The following is a 25,703-nucleotide window of genomic DNA, read 5'->3' as shown; positions in this document are numbered from 1 at the left end:
TAAATTTATGAGACAGTTTTTAAACCCACCCCCTCTCGGCGAGTCTATCAGTTACTGTTTCTTATGAGCTCTACTTCAATGTCTATATTGTAAACCGCTTGAATGAATTTAACCCTAACTTTAAGAGACCATCCAAGGAAGAAATACATGGAACAATTACAATTCACAAGTAAATCTTTTTTTATCCAAATCTACAATATGAAACACAAAATTTCACTGGAAGAACACAAATAACCTTATCTCCTTTAGATAATATCACAAGCAACTACCTTCTAAAAATATGTTAACTCTCAACACATATGAGAAAGAAAATGCAACTGGTTATTTTTGATAAAAAGTTTAAAAGTACAAAATTGCCTCCACCTCTTGTATCTCTATTCTCTCTGTTTTCTTTTACATTTTACATCACACATATATATGTGTTTGAATGGTTTTCATACCCCTTTGGGTGAAAAGACACCCCCCTTTTAAATAAAAATAATTCCAAATCCCGAAATTGCCTTAGTTTATGTAATTAATTGTCACTTTACAAGTTGTTTGGGCATATTAGAGGTATTTTAAGGCTATTTTATGGGTATATAATGGATAAATGGTCTTTAAATGATGTAAATACCCCCTTTGGTGCTTCACACTCCATTTTTTATGCCCATTATTGTGTTTATGTTATGGTTTCATATTGTGCAACAAATATAAAATATATTACTTGTACCTATTCAATATATATATATATATATATATATATATGTATATATATATTTAGAATTTTTCTTGCTCCTTGTCTTGGAATTTGGAATTCTAAAAATTGCAAATTTTAGGGTTCCAACACCTACTTCAAGGAGGATATTGGAGACGTGATAGTTTTGTTGAACAAAGTCATGGGTAGTCCACAAGGCGCACCATTTGAGCCTTGGATGTATTACTTCATCAATGAAATAACTACCGGAGTAAAGATGATTGATTGAACAAAGATTATAAGTAGTAATCTTGATGACCAACTGAAGAACTTGGAAGAGAACAGGACATTTTATATGAGTTCTTATTTGGTGTGCTCTCTTGCTCGAACTTACAGATATAGAGGACTCACCTATAGAAGAGAAGTGGATAATAAGGAGAATCAGTTTGTTGTTTATGATTGCTACCCAAAACTGCACTAGGACGAAAAACTTCACTTTAAGGGAGTCAACGATGCATTCTTAATGCACATTACCAGAACACTTCAAGGTGACCTACATCATAGGCTCTCTCAAGAGTCTAAAGATTTGGTCAGCAGATTCGAGCATTGGTACATCCAATACCCTAGATTTACTTATCTAAGAATTCAAGGATTCTCCGGACCTCCTTACAAGTTACCCATGTATCCCACCAACAGAGTATTGTTACTTGAAGTTATCAGGCAGCTTGAAAGTTTTATGGTTGTTCAGAGAGGGAAGCAGAAGACAGGAGTATCTTTTCCCCTTCATGTTGGAAATGGATTGGAGACATGTTCATCAGCACAAGCTGCCACTAGTGTTGAAAAGGAGCCTTCTTGGTACCCATTCTTTCAGTATAAGGCAAGAAGGCATTTTGACCCTTTTCACCGGATGGAAAAGGTTGATGGAGAGACGTTCAAGCATAGACCTGATCTTGAAGACTATTGGGCTAATGCAGATGATAGCTTTGAAATCAAAAGGAAATTATGGTCTAGACTTCCCCTGAATTTCATTAGAGTATCAGAAGTATTTCGAGTAGCAGATCAACTTTGAGGATGATCTTGAATTTGAGCAACCTCACTTTGATAAATTGAAAAATGAGCCCCTTACCTCAATTTTTGAGAGGTCTAATTTGAGCGACCTCAGTAGACCAGTGATTGAGTATTTGAAATGGTGCGCGACGGAGAAGACAAAGGGTCTTAGATCAAAAGGTGTTGATCTCACATATGATCTCATGGGAACTAACGAATCAATGTCTTCAAACCATGGTGTTTCGTCAAGTGTCAGGTCTAGGAAAAGGAAAGAACCCACTTAAAATTCTATGAGGGGTAAAGGAAAGAAAATAGTCGGACCTCCCCCCACCATCCATCACAAATCAGACCATGGCCTACCATCGGATTTAAATCAAGAGTGTATCATAACAAATCATTGCAGTTTCCAAGAATGACTGATCCATTTCAAAAGACAAAACATCAACCTTTGATCAGTTGTAGCACCTATAACATGTGTCCATTTTGTTGATTTTTACACTTTCAAATTAATAGAAAACTCAGAAAACAGAATTAACCTTTATCCTAGATAGTTTATTGTTAGATTTAATAAGTTTCAGATTTAGGAACAAACAGAAACATAACCAAAATTGAATAAGACACTTATTACCCTAGGAAAACCTCCTAGGACGAAAAACCCAGCCAGAAAAGATCCTCAGATCTGATTATGGATTATGAACAATATTCTGATTACAATACTTATCTCAGTTCACCCTTAGGGCTGATAGCATCTTCAACTTTCTAGTGGTCTCAGATATGTCACTTAACAAGTTTCAAATCTGCCTTTTATTGCACCAACCAGTAGGTATACATAGCAACCAAAGATTTGTCCTTGAATAGCAGATGGATGATATATATGTCTTCAGCTGATGACTGTGACCAGTTTTAGAACAGCAGGTCCTTCAACTATCAGTTCGCATGATGAGGAACAGACTAATGGCTGTAACTTAGCCTTAATGTTTGCATGGATGAAGACCACTCTTGTGGAATTCGTACTCTCCCAACAACAGAGATAACACTGGAGAGAAGCTGATGGAGTTCGCACTTTGCTAAAGATGTTCGCCTTAATATTGATGTATTTCGCACCTCTTACTTGCAGACAAAATTCGCTATTTGATATGTGTGATAAATGAATAACTTAATTCATATACACATATCTTTCCCTTGGTGGTAGACCTCTAGGTCGGCTTGCAATAAATATTTTATTTATTAATTTCTTTTCCCTTAACACGTTTCATTTGGTGAGAGGCATATCATGAGGTGAGTTATAGGGTCAGCACTATTGGAGAGTGACATGTGAGAAGGGCCCAGCCCTAAAGGGTACACGTTACCCTTTCAAGATAAGGTAGACCTCTAGGTCGGCTTGCAATAAATATTTTATTTATTAATTTCTTTTCCCTTAACACGTTTCATTTGGTGAGAGCCATATCATGAGGTGAGTTATAGGGTCGGCACTATTGGAGAGTGGCGTGTGAGAAGGGCCCAGCCCTAAAGGGTACACGTTACCCTTTCAAGATAAAGGGCCCAGCCCTTAAGGGTGGATTCCAATGTTGCCTTAGGCAATTGGAATCCGCTCTTCACCCTAATTAAAACTAACACTCCCTCTTAATTAGGGAGAAGAGAATATAATCAGAATGTCACTATCTTCCATCTTGCACACAAGAAAAGAATGGATTACATAATCAGAACATAGTAGACTTCCATCTTGCACACAAGCATAGAATGGAATTACATAACAAAATCTTCCATCTTGCACACAAGCAAAGACTGGAGCCACCTTACATTGCCCGCAGAGGGTGGCGAGGATCTTTTCTACCATCTTGCATTGCCCGCAGAGGATGGTAACAATAACTGAGGTTGAGACTCCCTCTCAACCAAGGTTTCATTTTTTGAAATCCCAAGCCTATCTCTAAAGTACACAAACTTCACCTTGGATAGAGGTTTGGTAAGGATATCTGCAATCTGATCATCAGTGTTGACATACTTCAGCTGAATAGCACCTCTTTGCACCATATCCCGAATGAAGTGATAATGAGTTTCCACATGTTTTGACCTGTCATGGAACACTGGATTGACTGACATCTTTATGCAACTCTGATTATCACAATGAATGACTGTGGGTTTCCAAGGTTGTCCAAACAACCCAGCAAGAAGTTTACGAAGCCATACTGCTTCCCTAGAAGCAACACTTGCAGCAATATACTCATCTTTAGCTGTACTTAGTGCCACTGAGGATTGTTTTCTGCAAGCCCAAGAAATCACTGCAGATCCTAAGTTGAAGCGGATGCCTGAAGTACTTTTCCTATCTTTTACACTTCCTGCCCAATCTGCATCTGAGTAACCTTCCAGGTTTATTGGATTTTTCATTGGATACTTCAGCCCAAAGCCAACTGTGCCTTGCAAGTATCTCAAGATGTGTTTGGTTGCAACAAGGTGAACATGTTTAGGCATGCTCGTGAACTCGCTAAGAGCATTCATTGCATAGCATATATCTGGTCTAGTGTTAACTAGATACATCAATGATCCAATCAACTGCCTATACTCAGAAGGATCTGCAGAATCAGAGTTAGCTGTAGAAACACTAACTTCTTTAAGTTAGATTCCATAGGAGTAGACATAGGTTTACAATCCATCATTCTAAATCTTTTCAGAATATCAATAGTATACTTTCCTTGACTTAAGAAAATTTCGTCAAGTCTTTGCCATACTTCTAGACCTAAAAAATAATGCATTAGACCTAAATCCTTCATTTCAAATTTTGAAGCTAATTCTTTCTTACATCTAATGATGAGTTCATCTTTACCAGTAAGAAATAAATCATCCACATATAGAACCAGAATTAGCATTTCATCATTAGATATTTTAAAGTAAATGTTAGAATTAGCATCATTTTTACAAAACCCTAAGCTTACCAAGTACTTATCAATTCTTTCATACCAAGCTTGAGGGACCTGTTTGAGGCCATATAGTGTTTTCTTTAATCTGCAAACATGAGTTTCTCTTTCATGGATCTCATAACCCTCAGGTTGTTCAATATAGACTTCTTCCTCAATGACTCCATTAAGGAAGGCAGTCTTAACATCCATTTGATGTAGCTTCCAACCTTTAGCTGCAGCAATGGCTATTATTGTTCTACTAGAAGTATATCTAGCAACAGGAGCAAATGTTTCTTCATAATCTATGCCTTCCTTTTGAGAAAAACCACGAGCTACAAATCTAGCTTTATATTTCTCAATACTACCATCAACATTATGTTTAATTTTAAATAACCATTTAGAGGAAACAACAGACTTACGTTTAGGTCTAGGCACAATATCTCAGACATCATTCTTGATGATTGACTGATATTCTTCATCCATAGCTAACTTACAGGCATGATGGTTCAAGGCTTCTTCAACATTGCATGGCTCAGACTCAATGAGATTGCTCATCAATGCAACGTAGTTGGAGAATACTTGAGGTCTCTTGCTTTCTCTGAAGGTACCACTGGGGGCTGCAAATCTTTAAGCTTCTTGAATGATGTTTCTCACCCAAAGTGGCCTCTTTTTGCTAACCACAATGTCACCAGGTACATCCGTGGGATTCATAGGCTCGGGTGGCTCATCATGCACTTCTTGAGGTGGAGGCACAACAGACTCCCTTTGAATCTCAAGGTTAGTATCAACATTCATATCTTGATTATCATTAGCTTCATCAATAACAGGAGAACCTTTTGACTTCTTAAATGCAATGTCTTCTTCAAAAGTAACATCCCTACTTACCTCAACATACCTTTGACCTGGAAAGTAGATCCTGAAGGCTTTGGAGGATTCACTGTATCCAACTAGCATTCCTTTCTTTTCGGAGGGCTCCAACTTAGTTCGTTTTTCTTTAGGCACATGAACATATACAGGACTTCCAAAAATTCTCAAGTGGCTGATGTCAAGTTTGGATCCTGAGAAGGCTTCTTCAGGAGTCATATTCTTTAGAACACGGTGGGGACATCTATTCTGAATATAGACCGTTGTTCTAGAAGCCTCAGCCCAAAGAAAGGTCTGCAAGTCTTGATCATGGATCGTGGCCTTTGCAGCCTCAACGATAGTCCTATTCTTTCTTTCAGCAATTCCATTTTGCTGAGGGTTGTAGGGAACACAGAACTCCCTCTTAATTCCTGACTCAATACAGAAGTCATAAAAACTGCCAGAGGTATACTCACCTCCATTGTCAAACCTTAAGCATTTAATTCTTTAAATCTACTTAAGACTTCATCAGATTCTTTAGTCTTTAAGAAATAGATCCAAATTTTCCTAGAGAAATCATCTATGAATATTACATAATAAAGAAATCCACTAGGGGATTGCTATACACATGCAACTTCACTTTTGAACAATCATAGTCAAGTTTCTAAAAACATAATAGGATACATGTTATTTAAATTTTAGACAATATGAAATCCTAGCCAAACAAGCTTTTCATTAGTTAGTTTGCTACTTCTCATCATTCACAAAAGCTATGTGTACATGGTTTAAGTGAGAAATGACTTTCTCATGACAATCAAAGAGGGAATGGCAGATCAAATTTTGAAAAGTATTCCCCCATCCACCTCTAATTTGTGCCAGAAACTTTGTCATGCAAACTAAAACCATGATTACAACCTGGATTGCATATTTATCTTGGTAATGTTTAACAGTTTAAGGTTAGGTATCTAGGTATGTATGAGCTTCGCAACCTCCTCCTTGTATTACTTGACCTCAAAATACCATAGTAAATTTTAATTGACTAATTATAAAGAATATAAGATCGGCTTATTAGCACCCCATGTTGATAATGAAAAGCAAGAATAGACTGAAGGCATCCATCAGTGTCCCCAATGAAATGTCTCGGGGGTTTTTACCATGTTCGGGGATGGGGGAACATTTTGCAGCAGGAGGACAGACAGAATGTCCCCACCCTGTTCCCTTCCTTTGCTAAAATAAGGACACCCCCTCACTATGAGACCTCCTAGTAACAACCCTTAACAGGAGCGCCATGGCATCCCTGACGTCCCTGATACATCCTGGGAACATCCTGCCAATAACATTGAAAAGGATAATTTGTTCATTTCTCTCATGAAAGTACGATTAGTACCTCCTTCCTCATTTCTAATCGATAAAGTTTGAACAGAAACTGTCAACAGACTTGCAGAAGAAGGTAAATTGTTTGAAACATAGCTATGTCTTCTGTTTCTGACTCTTATAAGCCCTATTTTTTATCAGAGGAGTACCCTCTGCAGTCTATTCCCTGCAGGAATCTTCAAACATGTTATATCAATACAAATCAAAGAATATAAATTATTTATACAAATTACTGTTATCTGCAAGTGCATAGAAGTAAACCTGTTTTGCAAGTTTATCCAGACAACAACAGAAATCCTCATGGTTTTGGACCAGTATTTCCTTTTTTGCACAAAATAGCTTTAGAGTCTCAAGTGTTTCCTGTTTATCGTGTTGCAGATATAATTGAATACAACTCCCTTACCATCACAGGTTTTGCAGAATTGGTATCAGACCTATAAGACACTTCAGATATATAAAGTCCTACACAAATTAAATAATAAAAATACAATTTCCGCCAGCCTTAGAACCTTATACATCTGAAGTATCTTATAGGGCTGATACCAACTCTGCAAAACACATGATGATGAGGGAGTTGTCTTCAACTATATGCAACACAGACACGAACACACATATAATACCTGTCACAATGCCATCCATGAAAATCTAGGAAAATTTTGTCTTCCCTAAAAACACGTCCCTCTGTCCTGAAAACTCAGAGAAACACTGGCATCAATTCCTAGAATGTTAACCATTTCTAATAATTAATTTTACTTTCTATTCTCATTATAGAAGAAATGACAAATAAAAAACAAGAGTTCCATTCCCAAAACATTCTACAGGATAGAATAGACATCATGTGTAAATCTATTATCAGCTATAGAGAATAGCAACACTAGCCTATATACTTACGCTTTAAATTGAAGCTTCAAAGTTTCAATAAAAAAAGTACAAAATGTAGGCCAAAAAAGACAACGAGACTTGAGTACAATATGAGATGGCTCCTTGCTCCTTCAGTCTCTTCCCCATGTATGGATCTTTTACATTTATTGAACTGCAAGTCTGCAACCATCTTTTATACATCATGGAGGAGTTGGCTAGCTAGACTAACTACCAAACTAAGTTGCCCTAACTAAGCACCAACACAGTGACTAGTTATTACAACAAACTCAAACCTTGAAAAAAGTACTAACATACTAATCTTTGTAAAAATGTCAGATGACTTCAGAAACCTTTTTGTTGGCATTATGTGAACCGGCATGGCATTATGTGAAGCGGCATGAAGACATGATGATATTGTATGTTGTCATTGATGTCAATATGAGACATGGTGTGAACCGGCACATGTGATAGGTGAAGAGAGAGAGGAACCGCCATATGTATGCACTGGTTTATATGCCAAAGTGAAGTGGCATATTCGTTCAAGGAAAGTGAAGCGGCATATTTGTTCAAGGTGAACCAGCATGTAGTTATGGGAAGCGGCACATGGAAGCATTGTATGACTACCGGTTGGTAGGCAGCTTCCACTTCAGGATTTTCGGTTGGAGTACCTCAAGTCTGTGTGACTCAATCGGTGATCTCTGGGTGATGAGTTAGCAATATGATGGAGGACAGATCGTGTTGCCACATAAGCTCTATGCGCGTGAAGGATCTTGCATGAAGAAAACTATTCCTGTCTACCTCAGGAATGTGCGAAGTCTGTCAAACGGTGATAACGCGTGATGAGTTATCAGCCGCCAAGAAATCGGTGGATAATGGACGATGGAGAATGTCTTGAAATCGATTCAAGATTGTTGCATTTAATGCAGTATGATTCAACGGTCAGGATTGAACCGCTTGAATTGCTTAACCTAACAGGTTTAGGGTTTAGGGTTTTTGCTACCGACCTGTATGTTTCCTATAAGGTCGATGTAGTGTTTCTTTCTAAGGTTGTTGGCAAAAATTGTGAGTGTGTATCCAAGGGAAGTGATACGTAATTCTTGCCAGACCAAAGGAGAGAAGAGATACCTGCAAAGTGAATGTGCAGAAGGAAAAGAGGAGCCTAAACGGATCTGCATTAGCATTGAGTGCTGCTAACAAATCATTGTAATACCTGTTGATCTCTAACCACTTCAACAGTTGTAAAATCCCCTAATAGGGTAGCCTTAACTGGCTTGATTCAAAATCCCTTAAATCGGGTGGTCTTAACCGGCTTGATTCAAATCCCTTAACCGGGTAACTCGAGGCTAATGAGTTCTAAGAAGCTAAAGAGCTTAGGAGATCCTTTCAGCTATTGAGTTCTTGAAATCCTCTAACAAGGTGACCCTACCGGGTTTAACCCTTAACTGGGTGATCCCTAACAGGATCGGTTCTTACCAGAACCTATTGTAATGTCCTTAACCGGACAAGGCTCCTAACAGAGCGGACTTCTAAAGAGTTCAAAAAGCAGCTTGTGGGTATTCATCCCCACCGTGGTTTTTCCCAATGGGTTTCCACGTGAAAAAATATGTGTGTCATGTGAAATGCTTTTGTCTTGTGATGCTTTGTTTTACCTGTTAAACACATGAAGGTTCTATGTTTTATGCCTGTCTATAAAACATATTGAACTCACTGTTGTGAAGATCTGATGGTTAAGTTTACTTGTTTATGCATGAGAATATAATGATACTGTAGTATTGAGCTAAGAGGAAAGCTTATTGAGTGACCGGTTCATGACTGATTGAGCTGTACTGAATGTTACCGGTTGCACTCTGTTTTACCGATATCCTTGTTTGTCAGTCATTTGGAGTATTTGCTGTCAAACCGGTTTTGGACTGTATTTGTGTTGGTACTGATTCACCCCCCCCCCCTCTCAGTACCGATTTGGTACTAGTGGTTCATCATTGAGTTATCACTTTTTACACCTTGAAAGCATAAATCGGGACTTAATCGTATCCCAAGCAATGACTATTAACTGTGCGTACTAAAATAACTAGGACTAAATCTTAAAAATATGATGCTCCTTCACAACTGTCTAGTACATCCTTCTCCTGCACTATCTTGGCTATGACTTATCATTATCCTCTCAATGGAAATATCAACGCATCTATCCCTCAAGTTGTTTAGTGTTATCAATATAGGCAAATGCCTACCATATAAATATTTGTGTAATTTCAGAAGTATAATAAATTACTTTACAAATTAAATAAATTATACCTGCCCCTTAAGAAGTACATTAGTACATAACCAAGTGATTCCAAGTCATCCCTCCGACTTTGCTCTAGGGCATCAAAATCAAGCAAAAAGTATAATTTTAGTACAAACAAAGTACGTAGATAGCTTAATATAATCTAATCATCTAAAATCTACAAGTGCCAACTCACCAATGCCAAGATGAGTATGGACACTGGCATATCGTGCAGTGCCAGTTAAACTTTTATTTTCCCTGCATTTACTCAAGTTTTCATTAGTTAACAGTAAATAAGAATAGCATAAAGAAATAATTAGCAGTAAAGAACATGAAAGAAGATACACGACATTGTGCTTGAGAAAGTAAGAGTGGCAGTTACAAATACAAATTCCAAAACACAGTGGATGAAATGGATAATTGTGAAGATTCTAAGAAACAGAGGACGACATCGATAACAGTGAAAATTAAATATCTAGTCAAGGAAATTGATTGAGATTCTACTTTAATTTAAACCAGTGCAAATCCCAATATATCAAAACACAGAAACAATACAATTAGATCTTCACTTAATCATAAAACAGCACCTGTAGGGAATGTGGCGATTACTTATTGGATCCCTAAACTTCTTTGCCAGACCTAGGTCAATTATATAGACCTGCACTACATTAAAAGAAAACATGTATAATAGTTTACAAAAATTGCAAGAAAACAAAATAATAGCTCTAAGAAATAGAATTCAATAAATACAGACCAAAAATTACCTGATTTGCTCTCCGACCAAGCCCCATAAGAAAATTATCAGGCTTAATATCTCTATGCATAAAGCTCCTTGAATGTACATATTCAACCCTGTTAATCTATTTAAAAGATTAAACATTAATCTTATCTAAATTGCAAGAATGAAGATAATATACTACATGTTTGTAGACATGGCCTTGTTATTTATTAGACAAAAACCTAAAAATACAAAATCAGGAAGCAAGAGAAACAGGATATGAATTAAAGAGTTGATAGGCATTAAAGAGTTGATGAATTAAGCTGTTGCCTAAGACCTTATACTCAATATAAATAATGCATACCAGTTGATCAGCCAACATTAACACTGTCTTCAATGAGAATTTATGGCCACAAAATAGAAATAGATCTTCCAGGCTAGGGCCCAGCAAATCAATAACTAAAATGTTATAATCTCCTTCTGTCCCATACCATCTGATGTTTGGAATACCAGCTGCAAATGCAAATCAGATTTTTGTAATGATTAATTGACAAATTAACATCTCTCCATATCTACACAGTAGCAAAAAAGAAAAAACTAACACAGACTACTTACTACCGCCTTGAAGGAGTCTATACAACTTAGCCTCGTACAACAGCTGTGGATGGTTTGTCTTTACTTTCTCCTGCAATAAAAATTTAAGAACATCAATTGAATGCATCCATGATAAATACCATAACATGATTATAACCAATAAAAACCAATAAGGAAGATGAAACCCAATAAAAAGATGCTAGAGCATTTCAAAATATTCATTTTTCTGTTAATAATTTGCCCTAAGGATTGGCATAATAATGCTGGTCTACTCACTTTTGCTTTTGCCATAACTACTCTCTGATTCAATTCTTACAAAATCATGCAAATGGCAGAAACGATCTGAAAGCACAATAAGTGGGCACTGCTCCAGAAGACCAAACTGTAAATTAGCTATGTAACTTGATGTAATCCCCTTCTTGAAACATTAATTACCAGTTTAGTGCCATTTGGATACTTGTAAGCAACACTTTTCTATTTGACTATTCAAAAAAAGCCCAAGTTCTCTTCATCCGTGAAGAGAAAGAAACATGGTATACAATTTATAGTCTATCAGTCCACCAACCAAATAAAGGGGATAGGCCAAAGGTGGAATTGAGAAAGGTCTAAGGTTAGGATGAGCCTCGCTTTGTGTGGGGCTCGACAAGAATAGGCTGGTTGATCGACAGGATTCTAATATTTTAAGGCTCCATCACCCAGAGTACACTAATGGTTGGAACGCTTTGATGGTTGTTGATCCTTCCACCCCACCCTTTGATCATGTATTTGTCAAGTCGGCACCCAAGCAAAAGGAAACCCAGCAGTTATGGATTTGAATCGGTCAGGTAGGTTAGTCATTGGAAAATCTCTTTGGCTCCCAAAAATGTAGCAAAAAAAAAGTTATCACAAGAATTGGCACTGTAACAAGAAAATTAGATATGTGATCATTTGTTGAGATTCAACTGCATAATTTTGAGTCAAACTTCATTGACTCACAATTCACCGAATAGAATAATCATGTAGGAGCACTGGGCATACAAGTGATCTTGCATCAATCAAAAATCTTTCCTTTCTGTTTGTTTATGTTTTGCAGTTATTACTTCTTTTGTAGTCGTTTTGGTTTGCCAAGGTTGAATTTTCTAGCCACAAATATTTGTTTGTATACTCAGATTAGTGAGATAGAATCAATTGGGTGGTAATGCATGTGCATCAAGTTACCATGAAATTTTACCAAGCATTTGAAGCATGCCTATTTTTCTGTTTTTTAATTTCATCTTCTATTGTATAAGGTGGCTTACCAAATCAGCTAGAGGGATTATGTGATGTGTCATGTTTTTGGGCTATGTGCCAATCACTAATGTCATCGGTGGCATCCCAATTTAGTACTTGTTGTCATTTTATGACACCCTTGGTCCATCAGGGAGAACCGACCAGAGATATGTTCCATGGATCAGTGCTGCCCTAGTTGATCAAGGACAAGGCCAATGGTCATGAAGTGTTAAGTGTTGTCTTGTCGGGAGGCGGAAGTCCAAACCCTAGAAACCCAAGTTTCCCAAGTCTTCCAAACCCCGGAAACCCAAATTTCCCAAGTCTTCCAAACCCCAGAATCCCAAGTTTCCGACTTGCGTCACTTCCAGATGGTGTGATCAACACTCAAAGCTCTTAATGCTCCACCAACTCTTGCAACTTGTACACTTTCATTCATGGAGCTACAGGGGCGCATTTAATGTAATTGCAGGATTGTCATCAAGTGGAGTTCAGGGCCATGCTTCTTTATGGTTACTTGGTGGCCTTCATATCAAGCCTGCATGCTCTGACTTTGGAATGGCAGGCAATCCACCTTCTAGAAGTACTTTTCTTCTTGGGAATGCTTTGTCAAGGTATGGCCAAGTTGCTTGCATGTACACCATGGCAGGTTTGTGCACTTCCCTGCCTTCCCTAACTAACATTCCTCTGTGCATGTCAAGGTCAAGGCTTCTTCTCCTTGACCATTGGTCTCTCCTCTATGACCAATTTGCTATATATAGGCAGTTAAGCCTCATTGTAAAGGGTTCTCTCCCAGCTGGCTTGAGCTATTCTTTGCTCTTTCACTTCTCTTGAAGACTTGTATATTTCTTGCATTTCTGCAACTATAAGTTTGGCCACTGGCCTTGGAATGAATTGAAATTGTCTTTCTTGCCTCCCTTCAACTTATGTATGTTGTGTACCTTACCTTCATTATAAGTGTATGTTTTGTGGCTTTCTCTCATGTCTATGCTGTGTTAACTTGTTTTCTGAGTGTGACTTGTGTGAAATCTTCTCCCCTTTGACATTCAGCAAATTCTAACCTCCATACATGTGTTTGGGGTCATTCATACAACTAAAGTTTGTGCATCTCCAGGGTGATTCAATTGGTTCTTTGTGTCATTTCAAGTGAGGAGAGGAACATCTCTCATCTTGGTGCATCACCCCCTTTCATTTTACGTTTTCCTTCTTCCCTTTTCTCTACAAGCTATTAGGATAGGTTTAGAAGTAGAATTTGGAGTGTTGAGTTAGTTAAACACCTGCACTTGGATTGAGAAGGAAGCCAGCCTTCTCCGGAAATTCAACCCCCTTGTGCAAGGTTCCACACTTCGGGGTTGTTTCCATTTTTCACAAGGTTGCTGAGTTGACATCAATACCACTGTACATGTTCAGAGACATGTTGAGTTTAGAATCACATTTCTCACCACATGAAAGATAAAGGCCAATTACATGTTTCAAAGCCTTGTTCCCAATTCCAAGGCAAAGCTTATAGTGAAATCATTTCCTATCGGTTCCATGATTTTTATCCTTGGTATATAGGATTTTGTACTATGTTTTGGTGGCACAAACCAGCTACATCAACCTTCACTATAAAAAGATTGTGGATTCATTGAGAAACAAAGTGGATGTGTGTGTGTGTGTGTGTGTGTGTCAGAGAGAGAGAGAGAGAGAATCAAGCTAAGGTCTAACAATCGAGAGAAAAGTTATTGAAGATCAATCAACCCAAGAAGTTTATTATTTAAGGTCACACTCTTGTTTAGTGCATGTTTTGAGTTTTAATATAAGGTGGAAGCATGAATCTTATTGTAAGCCCTAAAGGTCAATGTCATTGATGTAATCAAATATTGTGGAAAATAATTGAAGTACTGATTTAATTATTTTCATAATGCTCTTGTAATAGGCATCCTCCAACCATACAAGTTGGGTAGAAGTTGCATTGAACTTGCAGAGTCAATTCAGGAAAGAAGATAGTGAAATAATCTTCTGACACTGAGTTGTTGAGTAGAAGATAGACAAGCATTGTTGACCGAGTGTCAAGAGTGGGCCACTCAACATCCAAGCAAAAACAAGTAGACTTTGGAAATCTTGAGCAATAGACCACCAACTAAGAAGCAATTTGCAAGAAAAAGTAAAGATTAAATAGATAGCCCTACAAATAGAAAAATCAACAAAAAGGCAATCTGTTAGTTGTGTATATGAGCAACTGTGAAAGTGTGATTCGAAAAGAGGGTGGATGGATCATCAATTTGTAAGGCAAAATACCAAAAAGTTTGAAGATAAACAAAATTTCAGTTAAGAGTAATTTGTGCGAAGGAGGCAGATCAAACAACAAAGATTGAGGCAGACTGCAAGTAAGTACTTGTAATTTATTGTTGTCATAAACATTAGAGAAATGAATACGAGTCATAGGGTTAGAGTTGCTAGTCTAGAAAGAGCCTTTGAAAAGAAACAAGAAACAATAGACCTGATGATGGAGAATTTGATAGAAAGATTGGATAATTTGCTGCAAAAACAAATAAGAGAAAAAAAAACAAAAAGTGTAGATATAGACTAGAACAAGACGTACTGTAGAGACAAGGGATCTCAAGGATAGTGAGATAGATGTCACAAAACAAAGTGATGCAAAGCATGGTAGTGCAAAGATTTATAGAGGATATGTCATAGGGCAACTAACACCAGGAAGAGTTGAAGACAAGTAATATGTAAGTTATTCATGAAGAAAAAGTAAAATAGAAGGATTGTTTGATATGATGAGGAAATTTTATACTAGATTGGGTATTGTAGAAGAAGATGGAAGAGAAAGTCATATGTAAAACTCAAAAATTGAAGAAAGTGAAGAAATGACAGTTATTGTGAACACGTTTGAACGAAAAGGATTAAATGATTGGGATATTCAAGATGTTTCTGTGAAAGGAACAATGATAGAAGAAGATCTGAGAATTACGATTTGTAAGCAGATAAGTGATGTATGGTAGTCCAATAAAAGTTAGATCTAAAGAGTTGAGGATTGCTGAGAGTGAAAGTAAAGAAGAGATATAAATAGAAGGCTTGAAAAAGGTACAGAACAATAATGAATGAGGTTGGGAAAGGGAGCAATACTACAGAGAATAAGAATGAAGATGTTGAAGCCAAGAATATGAAGTTGTGGTGAGACAAGTGAAGCCCATAGTCGAAAATATTTCTAGTGAAAGAATACATGAAGATGAGTCACAGATATCATAGTTGGTTGTTCATAAGAAAATGAAGAGAACTGAAAAAAAGAGAGTTACAAATAAGAGATGGAAAGATTGTGAGGAATCCAAAGATAAAAGAGGAAGTGTTAGATCTTAAGCATGACGTATATGAAGAGAATTCGAAAAAGGAGTATGGTAATACAGAGGAGAAAGTGAATTTTAATTTGTTGAGAGTTATGAGACTAAGTGTGAATCAGAATTGCAAATACTAGGAACAGCTTGTGAAAAATGAAAATTTACTTTGAGACAAACCACAAATTACAATTGAACAGATCTTTGAAGAAGAAAAAAGTTATGTTAATGAGAGACATATGACTAGAGACAATAAGAAGGATATTAAGGTTGCAGTTCACAGAGGTAAGTTGATATATTTCATACAGGAATGCTCTGTGGAGAAAAGTATAATTGTTGATAAAGGTAAACTGAATGGTGGAAGAAGTTAGAGGTCAAAGAAAACAATCAAGAACCAAAAGAGCAAGCATAAATTTGAAGACCAAATTTGAAGAAGGGGAAATTGATTGTAAGTTGAAGAATACAGGCAAATCACTGATGAGGAAGTTTGCAGTATGCAATTGAATAATGGTGAATTGGAAAATGATTTGAAAGCATTGTATAGAGTTCTGGAATGTACTGGAGAAGTGACAAGAAGATTTAAGTCGAAACCAATAACGCGTGATCGATTCAGAATTATTGAAAGATGACATAAGGAAATAATGAAGAACAATTCAAATTGTCAACTGAAAATGGTGGTGAGAGATGATTATGTGAAGGGTATGCAAAAAATACCCAGTGAGAAATTAATATGATGAAGTTATAGATAATGGTAGAAAAAAATATTAGTTTGAGGAAGGAAACAAGTTGTGTATCATATTTCAGATAAAGATGGACAAGAAAAGAAATAAAGACAAAAGATTATAACAAAACAGAAATCAAGGAACATGTGATAGAAGGCAAGGTAGAGATGGTTTAGAAGTGAAAAAAGCTGATAGTTTATATTGGAATGATGAAAGTGATTGAAATGATCAAAATGATGGAAAAAAGGAAGCATAAAGTAGTGTAAAGCCAACTTCAAATGCAAGATAGGAGGGCGTTGGATATTAGTATAATTACTAGAAAACAAGATCAGAAGCAGGTAATACAAAACCACAATTGGAAGGAGGGTGATGAGTATAAATAAGGCGAAATGTAGAAGGGTGGCAGGCAGTAAGACAGTTTGCTACAGAAAGAGAAACAGTAGTTGAAATTGATTTTCTAAGATGTATTAAGTAAAAAACAGAAAAAAGCTATCCCAAAAGAGAAAAATGGCAGAAAGTAGAGAATCTTTTCAATATAATGGAAAATGTTGAAAAAAACAAAATTACCAAATTAGAAGTTGTTGGTTGAAAATTTTGTACACCTAGGAAGGCATGCAAAATTGTGGTTTCAGCCACAGTGTGTGAGATATACTCTCCTAATTTCAAAAAGAAGGCTCCCCCTTTGCTTTCTACTTCAACAATTCAGAAATAAACTCAACTCTAAATCTAGGTGAAACTCTATCTTGTTCTCTTTTTTCAGAAAAGACACTTATTTTTTCTCTTCTTTCAGAAAAGAATCACAGCTGAAAGCACAAATGATTAATGAAGTAAACTAAATAAAGAAGCAAAGTTTTCATAAAGGTACAAAGTCCTCCGTTGTTTCTCCGGGACGGGAAAACAGAAAGAAAGCTCAAATTCTTCAACTATCTACTTTCCTATCAACTTTTTTAGATGATTTTCTGGTAACCAAGCACAGTATGTAGCAGCTCAAAGTCTAACTACATGATGCACCTCTTATGCACAACCATAGAAAATAAAAGCAACACAAAGTTTGCAAATTACCCCTTTTGCTTGAGCGTCCTACAATAGTTTCAAACGTGACAAGCAGCTCAAAGTCTGCAATATCAAATCTGAAAACCAATCTAAAACTCCAAACACAATAAACAGCTCAAAGTCTACAAGATTGAGCTTGAATCCCTCTTCTAAAACACCTCAAAACTCACAATCAATCTCCAGAAAATGTCGTCACATAACACCTTGAATCAACACAAAGTTTGAAAGCAATTTGCCTCTTTTAATGAAAGCAATTTATTTTACATCTAAACTCAAAGTCTTAAGAGTGTACATACAAGTCTTGTTGCATTGACAAAAGATATCTATTACAATTGACCCCCTCAAGTATTTATCGGAGGGGAGACTTGAGAAAAAGGTGGGAGGATCCTAACTAATGAGAAATTCTCTCAAACACCATGACTTATTCCAACTACAGTCCTAATTTAACTCGGCTTGTAGTTGCTTTACATGTAATTACATTTTACAAAAGTGCAAGTGAAAGTGACACTTGCAATTGCAAAACTTGTTTTTACATGTAACTTGTCGAAACAAAATTACAAATACATAATTGAAACTATTCTATGTGTCCAAGACACGACCCTATTTACATCATCCTTTATCTGTGATGGCCATCATGCTGCCACAAGACACTCTGTGATTGAGATAAATGACATCTTGAACCGGAACAAGAACTTGCACCCTTGATAGTTTTTGTGTCCTTAACCAGCGAACTTCAACCTTTCACATGCTTGGGGTAGTACATTTCTTCAGGAGGTAAAGGGTTGCCTTCCTCTTTTCATGTCATGACCATCTCTGTCTTGAAAGCATTCTATAATTTGCATCCATGAACTGCTGTTGTATCTCTTCTTCTTTTGTTCATTGATGAAGAACCCATAACACTTTATTCAAGATGATATTGTTATAAAACAATGCCCATGCCTTGATTTGTTGGTTTGATAGATCGCGTGTGCAAACAAGACTCACAAAGGAAGGGATAAATTGATGCAAAAATGGGCTCACAAGTGAATTTCGGGTTTTGAGGACTGCATTACATGTGTAGAAAAACAAGGGCATTGACTTGCAAATGTGGAGAAAGGACATGCTATTTCAAATGTGTAATGGGAAAATACAAGTTTGCACTTGTAATTGCATGCTAGAGACTCATTTTCAAGTGTTTTTAGTGCATTTTTGGACCAATTTCGGGTTCTGGGAGGCTGACTACAAGTGCAATGTGGAGGAAACCTTTTACATTTCCACTTGTAATCGGGTCTTGGGGATTTGATAACAAATTGAACTTGATACTTGAAAGGGGAAAATCTGCAACCAATCATATGATGCATGATACATTCTACTTGCAATCACGAACTTGCACTCCTCTCCTTGAAACGCGATTCAAATGGATAATATGTGAAATGACCTTGTGGAAAGCATCTTGAAATGGAGGGAAAGGATAGAAACCAACTTTGGTACTTGCAGTCAGGTCTTGGGGACCCGATTGCAAGTAAGCATGAGGGATAAAACAATGTGCTTTACTTGTAGTCGAGTCTCCAAGACCCGACTGCAAGTAAGTCTTTATATTTGAACTTGCACTTGTAAGAACAAGAACCGATTTTGCTTTGAGGGTAGCTTGAAGTGAATATGTCAAACACACTTGTAGTCGGGTCTGCTAGACCCGACTGCAAGTGAAAGACATTGTATTTGCAATCTAAATGACTTGCATTAACACATAATAAATCCGATTTTGAAGACAACACATCACTTGCATTTGCAATGCACATGGAGTACAAGAGACTATTTATGACAAGCTTCAATGGGAGAGACAATATGCAAATGGGAAACAACTTTGCGTAAAGCAACATCTTATTTACTTGTAGTCGGATTTGAAACCCCCGACTGCAAGTGCATGAACATATACTTGTAATCGGGTCCAAGACACCCGATAACAAGCAAAGCCATTATTAAAATATGAAGTTAAAATGCATCGGGTTCCCAGTTTGAGATTGCAAGTAACACAGAGTCATCTTTAAAAGCACAAAATCCACTTGCAATCGGGTCTTAGAGACCCAACTACAAGTAAAAGTCTAACTTGCAATCACCTCCAAAAGACCCCCAATTGCTCTCACAACAAAGAGACCCCCACTTGACTTGAAACTTATCATTTTAAACAATGAACCCACTTGTAATCGAGTCTTGGAGACCCGACTGCAAGTAAGTGCATTTACTTGCAATGAGTTTACTTGTAATGACATCCAAAAGTTCCCCAACTTGCAGTGACTGCTCTGAAACCCGAAAATGCACAGAAAGTGACCAAAATGAAGGCAAAAACTAACCAAAACTTTCACAAAGATGGAAAATAAGCTCATGATTGATCTACCATCAAGAAATGTAGACTTTCCACCTTGGGAAGTGTGCCCTACATCCTTAAAATCTCAAATTTCAAGCAAAAATCTTCTACTTGCAGTGACTACTCTGAAACCCGAAATTGAAGAAAAAGCTAGGAAAATGAAGGCCAAAACTCACCAAAACTTGGACAACAATGGCAAAGACACCCCCTAATGATTTGACACTAACAAATATGAGTTTTGCACCTCTTAAAACGCACCTTAGAGACAAAAATGACACATTTTGAGCTAAAATTCATAGGGGTTGTCATATTTTTGAAAATTCAAAAATGAGGACAACAAAAGTTACGTTTTCAATGCAATTGGTTGTAAGCAACAAAGGAAATGTTAAGGGTTTATGTTAAGGGTGGATTGATGATAAAGAATATGTTGAGGCTATTGATGTCAAGCTAGTTAAGCAACAAAGGAAATGTTAAGGGTTTAAAGATAAGGAAGAATTAAAGTTGTGAGTTGTATAAGAAAAATCTATTGGAGCAATGAAATTGAAAGCTAAGTCATTCTTAAATGCAAATAAATGTATAAAAAAAAAGATAATAAGGAAATAAAATGGCAAATTTCTAGTGACTATGTCATAGGACAGAATGTTGCAGTAGTGCAAAGTCTGAATGGAAGAATGTAAGACATCAATTGAGTAGACATAAGCAGTATTGGAACTTGGTAATGATGAGACAGAAGTTGAAATTGCTGTTGCAAACTGTGACAAGTGAGAGAAAGAATGAGATGATTGAATTGGTTAGAATATCATTACAAAAGGTTGAAAGTAAGGAAAAACAGTTGAGCCAAGAAAGAGTGGTTTAAGGATTATGTGGTGGACAACTGGAGACAGATAAGGTTGGATAAGCTGATTGGAGTTGACATACAAAACATGTTGCCAAGAATTGAGGAAAGGTTTTGCAGAAGAGAAAAGGAGGTTTACTATAAGGTAACTCGGAGCAGAACCAAACAATATTTGCTGAGATAAATAAAGTTGGAAAGATACAAAAGAGTGAATACAGATTGGTTAAGGAAGATATATTATAATATTAGATAAAAGAATATCTAGAAGAAAAAAATGGATAACAGCAGCCAAATTCAGGATCATTATAAAGTACAGGTATTGGCTGGAATTCAAGTTCAAGTTGAGATAGTGAAACAAAAAGTGCACATGGTATAGCAGATAAAAAACAGAAGCAGGGGATGATAGGAATGGTGGAAGTTCGAAAAAATGCATAGATGCATATGTAGGGGAAGTGTTGAAGTGAAGATATTTGGTGGAAAAGAATAGTGAGTGTCCTAGTTCTTGATTTCAGAACCAGTCTAGATTTGCAGAATTAAGTCCAAAAGCTTATTCATGTGTTGAGGGTACACCTAAGTTAGAGCTGCAACTAAAAGAATGCTTTTATGATTTATCTCTTATTCGTGAGCATCACAAATAACTTCCATAGGATGTCTAATGCAAAGGCATCCCAGGCCTATAAGCAATTTTACATCAACCAAAAACATTTAATTTCTATTTGTTTGTATTTTGTAGTTCTTTGTTTTTTTGTAGTCAAGTTGGTTTACTGCAATTGAATCTAGGGCATATTTTATGTTGTAATCTAGGGCTGAAGCCTCGATCTGATTGTAAGCCTTAAAAGCAGATGTTATTAATGTAATTTGAGACTGTGAAATAATAAAGTAATGATTTCAGTTATTTTTATATTGTTCTTGTAATAACTGAGTTCCGTTGTGCATTATTAAGGTGTGTGTTTTTGTTAGTCTGCATGTTTGGATAGTCTTCCATTAAACCCTGTATCCATCGTTGAGTAAAATGATTATCAGTCGATAAAGTTTGACTTTTTGATAAAATGTTAAAACACTACTTCTATTGAAAAAAGAAAAATAGTTTGATACCTCCATAACCATAACCGTGCATGCGACCCATACATTTATAGCTATAAGAATCCATTCAGAGTTACTTAAAATTCCTTTTGTGCTGTACAAATATAGGATACTTGTGTTGATTTTGCTGCAGGTAAATCTGTATCATTCAGTGTAAGAAAAAAGCCGCCAGGCCGGTTAAGATGTATAACAGCACGCTGGAAGCAATTACTACTGCGGCAGTTCAAAGTGAAGTGGGCATTCTTCTCATGTCTTGAAATGAAGTTTCCAAGTAAAAATTTAAAAATTAAGCGAGAACAAGAGAAAACTACCCCTATACAATTGGAACACTGATATTCCAAAATTAACTGCGTTTGCTAAAATGGGTAGACAAAACTCCCATTTAACATGCTAAGGGGTCGGGTGATTCTGGATGCAATTAAGGTGATCGCTGTAGTAAGCGTTTTCTCCTCACCAGCTCAAAATCAAAAAGGAATTATGAAACAGAAAAAGCCGTTGGGAAGGGTTATTTGTGCTCAACACAGAATCATGGGAAAACATTTGCTTTCGTCCTGGATTACAGAGTGTAATCTGAAAAGTCAACATAAACAAAACATACAAAGTTTATTCTTTGCTATCAATCAAGGGCACATGAAGTGTGGTTAAAAAAATCAATGTAACCAAAACATGCATAGTTTTTTTCCCAGAAACTTTTGCTATCAATTAAGGGCACAATTATTGGAACTATTCTTTAAATTAGAAAGAAAACGGTTTCGACAGCCTAAACAACATACCCACAGCAAAGATAAAAACATACCAGCTTCGCAGCAACCTCCTCGTTTGTCTGGACATTTGTTCCTGTGATGCAAGTCCAACCTCCAATTTAATGGCAACCATGCTAAACCCAAATCTAACCAAATAACTTTATATTATAATTACCGAGGTAAATTTCCCCGAAGGAGCCGCTGCCGATCTTCCGTCCCAATCTGTATTTTCTGCCAATAACCGTCTCCATAATTGATTTCCAAACAGACTAAATTCTCTTGCTCTTGCGCAATTTTAATTCGATATCTTCGCTTTGCTTCCTTCCTACTCCTGTTCAAAGTATTAACATAGACCGCTAAAAAGAGTTGTAAAACATTCTCCGTCTCCCGAGTAGAAAAAGAAAGAAACGGAAGCGGTTATCTGTAGTTTATACGGCATGGCATGGGGATTTCAATGCCGACCCAGTAGTAAACGGACGCGTCTATTTTGGTTCCAAAAAGATAGCACGGATTGACTAACAACGCGTGTTAGTCGCGCGTTTTATATCGTTGATTTTGCAGTTAACGGTTGCGATTGATTAACCTGTCACTAACACGTTGTACGACAGGTCTGTTTTGGAGCTAGAATAGCTGCGGCCGTAGTAAAAGTTGGTTGTGCTCCCAAGGTACCTACCTTGCTTAGTATCTTATTTTCTTTTGTTTCGCCTTCTCGTGTCAGCTGAAGCTATTCTAGCTCCAAAACAGACTTTTCATACGGCGTGTTAGCAACAGGTTAGTCAATCGCAACCGTTAATTGCAAACTCGACGGTGTAAAACGTGCGACTAACACGCATGTTAGTCAATCCGTACTGTCATTTTGGAGCCAGAATAGATGCGTCCTCTCGCGTCTCCCGTCTCACATGTGTAATTTTGCATGATTAGATAGATACGGTCACAGACGCATCTATTCTGGCTTCAAAATGGCAATACGGATTGACTAACACGCGTGTTAGTCACGTGTTTTACACGTTGATTTTGCAATAAATGGCATAGCATGATAGCGACGTGTTAGTCAATCGCAGTCGTTTACTGCAAAATCGACGATGTAAAACGCGTCACTAACACGCGTGATAGTCAATCTGTACTGCTATTTTGGAGCCAGAATAGACACGTCCGATAGATACATGGGAAGATAAGGATAAATTAATAATAAATAAACAAAAAACTTTAGATATTTATGGAATCGAAAACATTATTTAAAAAAATATAAGAAACAAATAACTTTACATATTTATGAAAAGTAAAAAAAAAATTAAAAATAATGTCTCATATAGTTTATAAATTATTTAGGTTAACTGAATTAATTGAGTAATTAAATAATAATAATAACAAATTATTTGGGTTAATTGAGTTAAATAATAATTAGTCCAGGCCTGTAATGACGTGAGCTTAGCTAAAAAAGTTAAATAAAATAACTTTATATTCGATAAAGTAAAAACTATTAATAGTTAAGAGATGGTAACATGGTAACAAAGTAAAGTGAGAAGGACTCTACAATTTTCAAATTTCAAATGCCTGTCGTTCATGGTGGTTTCTGCAGGTGGGGATCATCCCCCACCGCCTTCGGGCCCCGCTTTAGACTCTGCGATGCTGACAAATTATGTCACATCCCCTCCTGCCACCATGGTGGTTCCTCCTTCCAGTCCGGGTGAGTTTCAGTCGGTTGCGACCTGTCTGCCTGAGGCTGTGACGGTTGATGGTCCTAAATAGGGGAGTTCATTGGTCACGCCTGTGGTTTCTGCTCCTAAACCCGATGTGTTGGTTGTTCATGATGAACAAACTATCACTGGACCTCAAACTGATAGCTCGAACCTCGAAGGCTAGAAAAACGCACTGGTCGGGAACACTAAGACTGTGGACCCCAACATCATCCCTGTCTACTCTCAAACTGAGGAGGGAACAACTTTAGAGCTCCCTGACATAGTTTTAGACCGCATCTTGCTCAACATGGCCAACACCCTGGTGGGAAAAAATTTATCTCTTCGCCCCATAGTGGAAATGGTTAGAAAATGGGTTAAGGACAAATGGAAAGTAAAAGGGAGTGTCTCTATTAGCGCTATGCATGGAGCCCTCTTCCTCTTCAAATTCATTGCAGAGGAGGATGTCGCTCTTGTCCTTTCTAGTTGTTGGTCTTATGGACGATGCAACCTCTCCCTCTACCAATGGAAGGTTGGTTTTGACCTAGTAGCTGATTTGTAGAAAATTGCCCCGATTTGGGTGCGGCTCCCGGGGCTCCCCCTTAAGTACTGGGACGAGCCCATCTTTAAATGGATTGGGAACACCTTTGGACACTTTGTTGGTGTCGATGAGATTACCAGAACCAAATTGTGCTTGGTCTATGCACGATTTTGTGTTCAAGCTACTGTGAGTATGAATCTCCCTAACTTTATAACCCTCAAGTCCAAGCTAGGAAGCTAGACCCAGGCCCTTGTTTATGAAAATGCCACTCTTTTCTGCCAAAAATGTCGAAAAGCAGGGCATATTATCTCTCAATGTAAAGCTTTGGATCCCATTCCTCTCAAGCTCAAGGGCCCAACTCTTGATGAAAGCCCTGAGCGGATGGTTTCTCCCAAGCCTAATGGCTCAGTAGTTGGGCAAAATGTGGCTTATGCTTATGGCTCCTGGTTTGCTTTCCACTGCAGTTGATGACCCGGTTACAGAAGAGTACCCTTTTGCTAAGAGTACTATCAACCTTCTCAAATCTCCTGCAAAGAATTAGGACGAGGTCCCTAAGTCTTCTTTGAAGGAGCAGTGCATCTCCCCGATGGCCAGCTCGGTTCAACCTGTTGATCAGCTAGAAGATGGCGAAATTGCGAGGGGCCCCATTCTTGCCCCTGAGAGGGCTCGCTCCCCGACGGTGTTAACTCACCCCACTCCAAACCTAGGCCTCCCCTCTCCTGGTGCACCTGGAGCTTCATCCAGTGGTTGCAAGATACATGATGATAAGGGTTGGACTACTCAGAGACGCAAAACCAGAAGTACAAAGCCTGATGTGGGGACTGACCTTAAAGAAAGTCGGCCATCGTAGAGACTATCTAGACAGAAGGAA

General features: G+C 37.4%; 1 protein-coding gene across 4 annotated transcripts in view; it reads right to left on the bottom strand.

Moving 5' to 3' along the window:
• LOC131069788 (uncharacterized) overlaps positions 1 to 23,124 on the bottom strand; it is a 36,296-nt gene extending 13,172 nt beyond the window's left edge. Inside the window, exons 1-8 of one of the 4 annotated variants that reach the window (XR_009112221.2) lie at positions 22,791 to 23,082; positions 22,669 to 22,709; positions 11,289 to 11,358; positions 11,038 to 11,186; positions 10,720 to 10,815; positions 10,543 to 10,613; positions 10,152 to 10,213; positions 9,985 to 10,048 (exon numbers count right to left, since the gene is read on the bottom strand). Coding sequence is in view for 3 of the 4 variants with exons in the window: in XM_058005348.1 (XP_057861331.1) it covers positions 9,985 to 10,048; positions 10,152 to 10,213; positions 10,543 to 10,613; positions 10,720 to 10,815; positions 11,038 to 11,186; positions 11,289 to 11,358; positions 22,669 to 22,709; positions 22,791 to 22,866 (629 nt within the window). In the remaining variant the exon portion in view is untranslated. Of the gene's footprint in view, positions 1 to 9,984; positions 10,049 to 10,151; positions 10,214 to 10,542; positions 10,614 to 10,719; positions 10,816 to 11,037; positions 11,187 to 11,288; positions 11,359 to 22,645; positions 22,710 to 22,790 lie in introns of all 4 variants that reach the window. The other 3 variants (XM_058005348.1, XM_058005347.2, XM_058005346.2) reach the window with 3 other exon arrangements.
• Positions 23,125 to 25,703: the final 2,579 nt, after the last annotated feature.

This window comes from Cryptomeria japonica, chromosome 5, assembly GCF_030272615.1.
Source record: "Cryptomeria japonica chromosome 5, Sugi_1.0, whole genome shotgun sequence".
Taxonomy (NCBI): domain Eukaryota; kingdom Viridiplantae; phylum Streptophyta; class Pinopsida; order Cupressales; family Cupressaceae; genus Cryptomeria; species Cryptomeria japonica.
The sequence above is the reverse complement of the archived record's forward strand: the minus strand, read 5'-3'. Positions and strand labels throughout refer to the sequence as shown.